At 38.7% G+C, this 11,928-nt stretch overlaps 1 protein-coding gene across 2 annotated transcripts; it reads right to left on the bottom strand.

Moving 5' to 3' along the window:
- Positions 1-2,445: 2,445 nt before the first annotated feature.
- Tbx22 (T-box transcription factor 22) lies at positions 2,446-11,403 on the bottom strand. 2 transcript variants are annotated; one of them, XM_045140919.1, is made up of 8 exons: positions 11,235-11,403; positions 10,520-10,697; positions 9,604-9,705; positions 7,862-8,036; positions 6,530-6,694; positions 6,149-6,213; positions 5,685-5,770; positions 2,446-3,062 (listed from the first exon to the last, which is right to left on the bottom strand). In XM_045140919.1, the coding sequence occupies exons 1-8, from the start codon at positions 11,401-11,403 to the stop codon at positions 2,446-2,448; spliced, it is 1,557 nt and encodes a 518-aa protein (XP_044996854.1). The 2 variants fall into 2 exon arrangements, with proteins under 2 accessions (XP_044996854.1, XP_004667013.1); XM_004666956.3 differs by having other exon boundaries at positions 10,520-10,694.
- Between the last annotated feature and the right edge of the window lie 525 nt (positions 11,404-11,928).

The raw sequence follows: 11,928 nt of genomic DNA, 5'->3' as shown, positions 1-11,928 counted from the left end.
GTTTTCTTAAGAGGGGATCTGGAGGGTGTGCATATATGTATCTTCAGACCAGACAGAAATAGAAGTCATCTTTATCTGAATTTGAGAATTGAGAAGTATCATATGTACACTTTTATTTGCTAACAATTTCACACTTTGTCTATCCAGAATTATTTTTGAATTTTTAGGAGTTTAAAGCAAGCTAAAATTCAGTTGAATCCGTTGAAATTAGAGAAGTTTTTAGTATATTGTTCCATTACCACAATTTATTAGCTTACTAAGAGCTGTATCATCCAGTAAATAGTAAGGGCACTAAATCTATATGGGCAGGTTTTAGTGGTATTAACAGATTTTTGCAGATGAACCACTTGCTCAAATGAGAGGTGGGGTACTAATTACTAGACGTTTTGTGATTGCTTCCAAGTATAATTTTCTATGCAGGCTTTTTGGTTACTTTAATTAAAAGTGTGAAATGACAATTTGTGAACTTTTTATAAAATATCTTAAGATAAATATCAATCTTTTAGCATTTAAGTTTTTGCCAATTTGGTAATTACTATTCCTAATATAATTACAAATTATCAGTTATCTGTCAGTAATATATAACAAAATTATCAGAAATATAAAGCATCAGATATATATGTATATACAAATAAATATCCTGAAACAAATATAAAATTAATATCTTCATTTAAATAATCATTAAAGAATAACCCAGAGATGTTACAGTTTTTTTTTTCAGTTAAGCATTTATTGTTCCTTAACTAAGGTTTTCACATGAAAGCTCTCAGAATAAGTTTCATGATAATAGCTTCTACAAAATCATATTCTATTTTACTAAAGTTAGCCTATAGATTTCCTGTTGTGAAATAGGAAAAAAATTAAGTCTTCATATTACTCTAAAACGTGGCTTAACAAACAGTAGAGAATACAGATTTCATGCCTCAAAGATTTTTGCAACAGGTCCTTCATTAGTTTAAGTGACAATACATTATCTTGTCTACAATATTTGGTCTGTAAATAACCATGTGCTGTTTTCCCTGGTCTGAGGGGTATAACATTTATTACCTATATAGTAAGGCCTGTTTTTAAGGTATAGTTAGGATGAAATAACTGTCTTAATAACATGGATAAACATATGCTCTTCTTAATCTATTTTAGAAAAATAGAAAGATGAGTTTAGCAAATTGTTTGGTGTGTTAACACTCAAGTCATGCTATTGTGATAAGAAAGACTTTAGCCTAAAATATGACTATGGGACTGGAGAGATGGATTAGTGGATACAGGCACTTGCTTGCAAAGCCTGATGGCCTGGGTTCAATTCCCTAATGCCCACATAAAGCCAGATACACAAGGTAGCGCATGTATTTGGAGTTCATTTGCAGTGGCAGAAGGCCCTGGTGTGCCCATACTTATTTATTCTCTCTCTCTCTCTCTCTCTTTCTCCCTCCCTCTCCCTCTATCTCTTTCTCAAGTCAATAAATAAAAATTAAATAAATTACTATGACTCTTGCAATAAATGCTACTATCTGATTGATTTTTAATATTTATAGGTTGTACTTTGTAATTCTTTTTAGAATTTTGATACATGATTAAAGGACATTGTGCAACTTCATAAGCTAAGATAAAGTCTTAACTTTTACGTTAGCCTCATTAATTTACAATGTCTAATACACAAGTGTTGAATGAAATTCTACCAATGCAATGCCATTTTATATTTGGGGCCTCAAATATGTTAACTCCTTTAAATAATATCTCAGTATTCTTAGAAAAATAAAATAATTTGTTTTGGTATATTATGTAAAAATATGAGTATTTAAAAAAGAATAAGTTACCACATTTCCTCTAAAAATAAAAGGAAACAAACTATCAAATTTATTTAGAATGTTTACCTTTCATTTGATCTTTTAATTAATTCAGAATTAAATAGCACCACAATGACTAACTAATGGAATACTTAAAATTTTGTCCTTAATTTCCTTCAAAAGCAGAGCATAAATTAAACAATTAAATTTTTACATATGATTGCTATACTGATATTTACAATGAAACCAATCTTCCTAGATAAGTCTAAAATGGTTTCACTATTTTTACATGAATTACTTTTTCTGTTTTTTGGTAGTTGTCAATAAGTAAAAGGCAGGTCATCTAGTAACTGTGCAATGCTATTATTAGAGACCTAGTCACTTGACAACGATTATAACTAATGGTGCATTTCATCAAATAATATTAAATACCATATTCTGAAGCCCTAGACCATTGTAATATTAAATTGTATAGCTCATATTTGACACTATAAACAACTTATTGTGAGCATTAGTTAAGATACTTTAAATGCATAAGACAGTAATGCTCTCTGGTAACCAAGTTTCTAAGGTCAATAGATGTTGATTTTTATTTTGTTAAAAAAATAAAGAAAATAGGTGCTTACATGTAATTATTTTTCAAATGTGATTGTTGCCCCTATTAGAGGCAATGGTTTATTGCTGGATCCCAATGGGTATGATTACATTTGCCTTTCTTAAAAGATGTTTGATTGTTGTCATTCCCATTTAGATGGTCAGCAGCATTTACCAGTTTAGGTGGTATAGAGAAATTGTTGTATCTATAAAAGCCATAAGATGGATGAAAAGAACAATTGAGTGCTTCTGGGCCAATGAAATTTGGCTGGAAAATGTTTCCAGGTGACTGTAATCCATATAACATTTGATTAGCAGAATGAGATGCCTGTAGACAGTGTTCATTGAAGTCGTCAGGTGATTCACTCTTGGAATTGTTGACCCCCATCGAAGATACCATGGGCATATCCATCATTACTGGGGGTAAAGACTGAGAGCTGCTATAGCTTGTTAGGCTTTCACGGGCAGGCAAGACAAAAGTCTGTGGTCGCCAAAAATTAGTTTGACAAATCTTGTAGCAAAGAGGAAAGTTGATATTGTGCAGATATGCCTCTGGATAGGTCATTCCAAAGGAGCTTGTAGGTATGTGAAATGTAGGTGGAGAACAAGACGGAGACAGTAAGGAGTTCAAAGGAGAGGGAGCCCCTCCACTAGAGGTCACTGGAGATGAACCACTACTTCTACCTGTGAAAGACAGCACAGTCAATGAACACTGAGGCAGATGTTCTGGCTGAATTAGAAATTCTATCCATGACCACACCTGCTTAATTCTTCTATCCTTGCAAGGCTACAGTTCTTTTAGCTCCCTAGGAACAGGATATGTTCACCACCCTGAATGAAGTTAAATGCAATCTCTACTACCCAGCAAGATGTCTACTTTTACCACTGCTAGTTTGTATTTTGTACTAACATTCACTGTAGTCATGGACTCTAGAGGTACTTGAGCCATGCTTATTCAAAAGTTACAGAATATTACTCATCCAATAAAATATTTTATGAAGAAAAACTAGCCCTTATTTTTTGAACTTTACATATATGGCTAAGTAAATTGAACAGATTGATTTGTTTGAGATCATATTTTCATTCTTTGAAAAATAAGTGTATATGGAAATAGTTTTTCATAAGTGAAAAAATATTTGAAAGTATTAGTGCATTTTCCTTAAGGGAAAACTACAAGTGGTGAGAACATCATGGTTTCCTATAGCAAGTTAATGACAATTTTTCAAGTTAAGATGCATCAAGATGACAAAGTGTTCACATGATGATGTTTACAGATATTTCATACCTTAACAGCTGCTATACTTATGGTCCAGGAAAATCTAAACTTTCAACTTTACTTTTGTAAATGTCTTAATTTAATCAAACAATTTGATTGGATTTGATGAAGCTGTGAGGTTTCATTGATAATGTTTTTCTTAAGCCCCTTGCATATGTAGATATAGCCTAATCTTTTGTTTCAAATATCTTCAATAATTAAGCATTATAAAGGTATTTCAAACCTGATATTCCTTACCAATTTGAATACATTCTAGAAATCTTAAGTGATAAAAGAAACTTTCTATTTTAACTGATTAATTAACAAAAACTTTCAACTTTTTAAAAAATGGATAGCCAATGTTGACTTGGCTATTTTTAAAGAATGCTTCCTGAATACTCTTAAATTGATTTTTATTAAATGCTGTGCAGAGTTTGTTTTATGAGATGTTCAGTTAGCACAGTGAAGTATTTCAACAAGGAATTAAACTTAATTTCTTCACATTTCAAACGGTTGCTATGGTATCATGTAAAAGTCAACCTATGTGTAATGCTGAAAAATTATTCTTAATTGTAATGTTTAGCAATATTCCAAGATGAGAAACTGTAGGGGAATAAAGATTAATGAGAAAGATGCATGTTGCTTATAATTTTAAAATATCTACTCATAGTTAAATATTTGACTAAATGAAGGTATATATTGTTTCACCAGCACATCTATATTGTCTAATAATTATGATCATGCATTAATAATGTAATATCCTGCCTAAGAAGAAATACCTTGTAAATATTTTCTAATGCTTGTAGCAATTAAATTTGCTGTTATGCACAAATGCAAGCACTGTAAAATTTTACTTATATAAGGAATACAAAAATTTGATCTCATAGCAGTTGAGAGTATGATGGTGATTATGAGAGACTGAGGAGAATGGGAATAGAATGGGAAATTAGAGATGATAATTAGTGGATACTAAGTTATAATTACACGCTAGAACAAAGTTCCCATATGCTATTGCACAGAATAATAGCTACAGATAATGATGATGTACTGTACATGTCAAAAACTGCAATGGATTTAGAATATTTTCACATATAAAATTGGCAAATGTTTGAGGAGATAAACATGATTAAATGAATTTAAGTATATCATAATGTATGTATGTGTCAATGCATCACATACTATCCACTAATACACACAACACATTTAGTGTGTAAAAATATTAAAAATCATTGTAAGAATAAAAATGTAACCATAGGAAAATTATATCATATATGTGCCAGAGTTAACCCATATCATTTTTGTAAGGCCTGTGAGCATTGGTGACTTTATCATAACTTTTTAATTATTATTTTCTTTTTATAGTACACATCTTTGAGTTACTCTTTAACTTCAAGTTGCATACACCACTTCAAGTATAAGAACTATATCGTTTTGTGCTTGCATCTATTTCTTTTCAGCTTCTCTGCCCAACTTGTCATGCATTTTACACTGTTATAAACTCCATAATACATTGCCATAATCTGGCATCAAAGGTTTAATGACTTTTTAAAGAGTCTGAAAATATGAATAAAACACATAAAAATAGTTATTAAAACAGTATTATTTTCAATATTTACTTTTCATCACTCCAAACAATTAGAGCTAAATAATGATGCACTTTAAATAAAGTCATTCGAACCTGTTAAAACGTCATATACTATATAAATTTTAATTTGTGTAGCTAACATATTTGTAAACCAAGCTACAAATAGGCCAGTGGCCCAAATGATCCTAAATACTAGAGAATGATATGGCGAAAATACCAAGATAGGTTTCATGATAAGGATGCAAAATAATTCAAGAACAGAGATGTCAATAGACCCACCATTAACATAGCTTTATTCTCTTCATGTTTCCTTCATAATTCCAAAGTAAAAGCATACTTACTTGCTTGGGAAGCCCATTTTCTGGCATGGATTTGCACACTTATTTTAGTATTTGGCATAGGAGTTCTGGGTATTGTTATTGCATTAATTTGTAAAAATAAGACAGAAAGCTATAAGTTTTCTTACTTTGTGTGTCTGCAACAAAAGTTTTAAAATCCACAGTGAAAGAAGGCCTCCATTGGTAAGTCTCTAAAAGCCCATCCAATACACCCCTAAAAAAGAAATTTAACTTTCAGCAACCCCTGAAAGCATTTCATGAAAATGATTTATATTATTTTTTTATATTTCTGAGTCATTTTTTGAAACATTATTTTCCTATTAGCAAATTTAAATAAAGCCCCAAATTCTAGACTCTTCAATATGTTAATATTGGATAAAGGAGAGAGTTGTAAAAAGGCATAGTTTGGAATATAAAACATATGTTTCCTGCCCTACTGCCTACAAACGTTAGAGTTTTTGAGTCTCTGAGCCACAGTTTTCTTATCTTTAAGGACTTATAAATATTTACTATGATTGCTATTTTGCTTACCTGTTTCTTCTGCTTAGGAAAGGGCTGCATAAATATTAAGTACCATTGTCATTTTACTTACCTGTTTCTTCCTGGATCTCTAAATCCTTTAGCAAAAGGATTCCTGTCTATTTTCAGTTTGGTAATCTATGAATTCAAAAGAAAGACAAAGAGAATATCCAAGTTGTGCTCTCAGGAACACATTAGAATGTGGCACTTGAAATAAATGTAACCATATAGGTAAGTCAAATTTGGGAGGATTATTTCCTTTACTGGTCCCCTTTGTTCTGCTTACCTTTCTAGCACAAGCATCACACAATTCATTATCAAATTTCACTAGACAACAATGTTGTAACATCATAATTTTTCATTATTTAAAATGAAACCCATATCATTCTGCTTGCCTCTATCCCAATGTACATCTGAAGTCAACTCCCCTTGCCCAGAGCCTGGCCAGCTTTACCTGCTGATTTTGGTAAGCTGTCACTGTGGTAAATTCAGTTTCCTTAAAGGAGAATGATTTAACTCCTTCAGTGGGAAGTGACTGAATCCTGGATAGGTCAACCTTGCTGTCATGCTCCATTACGTGCACCCGGGGCTTGTACTTATGCATGGACTGTAGAATGATCTGAGGAAGAAAATGTTAAATGCTGCCTGAAAAATAAACTTCAATCCAAAATGGTCTTCTTCCTATGACCAAACCAATGAAGGCACACACAACCAACTAGGTAAGGGTAAACGAAAAGACTCGGATAACTACAGACAAGGACCTTTTCCAGTGCCCTTTGGCCCCCAGAAGAGACTTTCAAGGCTGAAGGTTTTCAAGAGGAAGGCACCTTAGCCACATTAGGTAGCAAATTCCACATACAGATTGGAGTCCTTTGTTGCTTCCAAATGTGGTATTAGAAGTGTCATGGTGGGCTGGAGAGATGGCTTAGCGGTTAAGCGCTTGCCTGTGAAGCCTAAGGACCCCGGTTCGAGACTCGGTTCCCCAGGTCCCACGTTAGCCAGATGCACAAGGGGGCGCACGCGTCTGGAGTTCGTTTGCAGAGGCTGGAAGCCCTGGCGCGCCCATTCTCTCTCTCTCCCTCTATCTGTCTTTCTCTCTGTGTCTGTCGCTCTCAAATAAATAAATAATTTTTAAAAAGAAGTGTCATGGAAATCTGATCACCTGATATAGGTTCACTGAGCAGTAACCCAACACCCTGAATATGGTCAGAAATCTAATGTTCTCCACCTCCTGGTAGTTTCCTTCTCTCCTTTTGTGGCTAGCACAGCACTAAGGTGGACAATGTAGAGGCAGGAGTGTACCTATGGAGAAGGCTAGAGATCCACATAACGTGAAAACAGGCAGGAATTGACTCCCATAGTAGTACGTTGTGGAAATTTTCAGCTTGGCTCTCATTCCTGGCCTTGTATTCTTCCCCACCACATCTTATCAAAGATGCCCTGTAACAAATGTATGGGCTTCAGGGAGTGAGAGCAGAGACAAAAAACACACACACTGTTGCCTAGAAAGCCAAGGTGTCTGCCAGCCAGGTGAAATGTTCCTTCCCACTCTTCCTGGTTAGTTATAATTTGAACTGATCTCTTTAAGGCATCAAGCTCCTTATTCTCATCACTCGCACAGGTCAGCCTTCAGATTGCAAAGAGCAGGGGAGGCCTTTCTAGTCTCTTTAACTCATAGATCTATAACTTAGTTCCCAAACACTTGCAACTTAGATCTGCCCCTCTAGAGCTACCTGTGGGCAGGAGCCTTGGCCTGTACCTCCTCCAGGACAGACTGCTCACTCACATGGCCCTTCTCGTCCATCTCATTGTTGGTGAGTTTCACACGATCAAAGCTGATGATTTGCCTCATCCACGTCTCTCCAGAGCAGGGCGAGTCCGGGTGGATATAAAATCTTGGAATGATGCAGGAATGGTCAGTATTCCCAGCCACCATCCACTGTGAGCTGTGATAAACATATCTGAAAAGCAAAAATTTGAGATGCAGCTGGGTTCTCCAGCAAAGGGTCTCACCAAGGATTAGCCAGCTGAAGATATAACTCCAGAGTGTTTGAAGGCAGAAAACAAACAGTAAATAAACAAATGCCATCATAATGCAATGAAGTGCCAAGGCCAGTAAAATGTGATAGGACTTTTGAGTCTTATTTGTATTTCCTCACAGAAACCACAAGAGAAATGGATCAAACTCATTTTGTCAAGCAGCAATGCCTGAGAAATCCAGGAGCCTCAGTCTGGCAGAGTCAGGGAAGCAGTGGAGGGGTGAGAACAGTGTGTGCCCAGCTGGCAGTCACCAATCATAGTGGAAGACTTTCATCACTAAAAAGGTTAAAAAAAGAAAAAACCTTTTGCCAATTAAATTTCACATCCCAAAACACCAAGGAACCCCGCCCAGTAAGGCTTCTGGGTTGATTTTTTTTTTTTCCCTGAGGAAGGATCTAACTCTAGCCCAGGCTGACCTGGAATTCACTATGTAGTCTCAGGCTGGCCTGGAAATTCACAGTAATCTACCTACCTCTGCCTCTCAAGTGCTGGGACTAAAGGCGTGCACCACCATGCCTGGCCTTGGACTGTTTTTTGAACTGTTTATCATCTTAAACTATCAGTTTTGCTCCACATTCCCCACACCAGCTGCAGCTCCAAAAGCAGGTAGCTTGTTCTGTTGTTTCCAGGCCTCTGCTCCAGTTGGCCCATGAGTTAGTTGCACTCTCTCCTTGCCTTTAAGACAGGACTGCCAGCAGTAGGACTAAGTGGGGTCTTTCTGAGAGGACCATACACCGCATTCACCCCTGGGTATAATACTTACAGCTCACAGCCATAGGACTGCTTTCACACCCCCTCCCAGTAGAATCCATGAATCAGCATCAGCATGCCAGTGCTTCTGAGCTGTTAGCTCAAAATGGCCAATTAGATTTAGAGCTCTTGGTCCACATATACCCAGTAGTAGTGAAGGGCTTAAAGAGAAAGGAGCATAAGGGGCCCTTGGTACCTTCCGGGACCTGACCAACACTTTAGGCAAAAATGGAAAGATAGGACAAGAGATGAGCTGAAACAGGTCTCCTCCAAAACCCTGTCACTAGCCTTAGGGCAACTCCTGACATGTTCTGAGAACATGGTGCCAAGCAGAATAGCCTAAATGACTGGCTGTTCCCAGAAGCCCCAGTCCACCTGCAAACTGCTTCCCTTCAGGCTGACAGAACACAAACCTTCTGCAGTTTACATCTCTATGGTCAGAACAGCGGGTTTGCTTAGAGGCCTGGGGTATACTGAAATTCCAATTAACAAGAAGATGAAAGAGTTGCAGAGTGAGGATCAATTTTACTCTTCCTTCACTCTTTGCTCAGATTTTAAGCTATCAAAGCCTAAGGAAAGGCCACCTCCCTCACCCAAGACAGGCTTTTAAGAACAGTTTTGTCAAGTTACAGGTCTGATGATCTGAATCTATTTCTCCTCCCTGTGGAAACTTTTCAGAGTAACCACTGTTCTGGCCTTAGATATGCAAACTGGGGTATCCTCATATCCATCAGTTACCTATAGCGTTTTGAATCCACAGGCACTACGTCCATGGCCACATAGTACTGCTTCCCTGGGTCCAGCCCTTTCACCTTGACCCGAACTGAGGGAAACATTCTCCTGTGGGGGGAAAAAGAGGAGCATGGAAAGAAAACAGAGCTGGTCTTGAGAGATTTTAGAAATGATTTGAAGGAAGAAAGTCGTGGATAAATTCTGATGCCAGTGATAAGTTATAGGACTTGCACTGCCCTTCCCTTTCCATGACAGGTTCAGAGAATGATATTTTTTAGCTGAGGAAGAGTGTTGCGTGGAGCAGAACATCTTTGTGACAAGTCTTTGTCCATAACCACCCACAATGCATTAAAATTTATAAAAGAGAAAGTAGGACAGAAAATTCTTTGATTTTTCTCTTTCATTTCGATAGAAGTCTAAATGAGGCAAACTTAGGAAAGGGTGAAATTAAGAAGACCCCACCCTCCAAAAACACCCATCTGACATGGTGGGGCTGCCCCACCTCAAATGTTAGCCATGGGGTTAGGTCCGACTTGCAGCTCCTGGACCAGAGGGGGTGTGCTGTGAGATGGAGTAATCTCTGCTTGTATCTGGAAAGTTTAAACTGAGACGCTTAGCCATGGCATTAAGACATTAGAGAAACTGGCACTTGCCTGCCAGGGCAGGTCCATATTTTGGCATTTACTACAAAGGCAAGAGCTGAGTGAGTCGTTAGAATACGGATGTTCAGGAAAGAAGAAAGAACCATTTGCTGGGGCTAGTTAGGTACACCACAGTCCAGTAGATAGACAGGCCTGTAGCTTTCTAATGACTTCGAAGGAATAGAGAGAGGAGAAGCACCAAGGCAAAACAAACAAACAAAAAAGGCACATGTAAGTGCCTACTGTGTGTGATTCATAAAAAGATCTGTCCCCAGCCGAACCTGCCCGCCTTGGTAATAATCATTTCGGTTCCAATGTCGTGGAATCTCTTCCACAGGTCCGATCCTTGAAGCTCCACTTGGACAGCATCTTTTTCTTGCAGGCTTTCGTGGCTGTTGCTATCGCCGCCAGAGCCAGAGAAAGAAGTATTTGAAGACTCTGCCTTGGGTCTCTTTTCTGCTGGATACAGAGACGTCCAGGTTTTGTGAGTTGCTCACGTTGCTCACACCCTTCTCTCAGGAGTAGAGGGACCTTGTACCTTGTTCCATCCCTGGCCCCAGGAATCAGATCCCAAATCTCCTCACAACACCCTCTGTGTTCCCTTAATGGAGAAAGAGGGACCCAATTCGTGTTCCATGAGACCCTTGGAATTCTGCCCCGCCTTACACTCCAGGAGAAGTTAGCATCTGAAGCATACCCGGCTTCCTGCTGAGAGGAACAGGCACCCTCTGGCTCTTAAGACTTTTGGGGGGGGGGTGTCTTACTTTTCTAAAAGCCTATGGGACGCTCTTTCATTGAAAAAGGAACCACAGCGCTTTCACCGGGATTCAGACTTGACCACAGTCAGGTGGTCCAGGTGTTCTGCAGCTCCCTCAGGGGTCTGTGAGACTAGGCCTGGAAGCCCTGGTTGACTGGCAGCCCTCCCACCAAGCAAACACCAGCGCAGCCGCGCGCCAGGGACCAGCTCAGCGCCGAGGACTGCACCACGGGACTCACCCGGCTCGCTCTTCCCCGCAGCACCGCTTGGCTTCTCCACGTTCTCTATGCCCTCTTTCTCAGACCGCTCGGGCTGCAACTCCTCTCTTGGGTCTTGAAGTTTTCTTTTGCTGGGTCTCCCCATCAAGGCCTCCACTGAAAAGGCGTGCGCTCGAGAGCTCAGAGCCATCCCTGGAGGGGAGAAGTGAATGAGCACGACGAACCTGAGCTGGGCTAGGGAGGGAGGGAGAGAGGGAGGGCGCAGATGACAGGCACGGGAGGAAAAGCGGGGCGGGGTGGAGGAGGATTCCCAAATCCGAAAAACAAGTCGTGTACCTGTAGTCTAAGAAAAACAAAAGTGTCTTTTTTACATATACATGTATTTTGTCCCTGGATAGGTAAAATGAAAAGAGTAGAGGATTAATGGAGAGTCTAAAATGCTCCGAAGTTTACACCCTTTCTTTTTTTCCGTTCTGCTCCCACCCCGTGGACATGTGCGGACCATCAGTTCTCAAATCCCGGATTCAGGGACCTGCCAGAGCTCACAAATTGGCAAATGCTGGCCTTTTAGCGACCGGACCTGCCGCCAATGGGGACTTAGGCCGCTGGGATTGGGAGATACTGTTGCATCCAACTAAGTGAATACCACTACCGGTGGTTACAGCCTCCATCCACTGTTTGTTTTGGAATCCGTTGAAACACCAAAAAAGCACAA

Source organism: Jaculus jaculus, chromosome X, assembly GCF_020740685.1.
Source record: "Jaculus jaculus isolate mJacJac1 chromosome X, mJacJac1.mat.Y.cur, whole genome shotgun sequence".
Lineage (NCBI taxonomy): Eukaryota > Metazoa > Chordata > Mammalia > Rodentia > Dipodidae > Jaculus > Jaculus jaculus.
The sequence above is the reverse complement of the archived record's forward strand: the minus strand, read 5'-3'. Positions and strand labels throughout refer to the sequence as shown.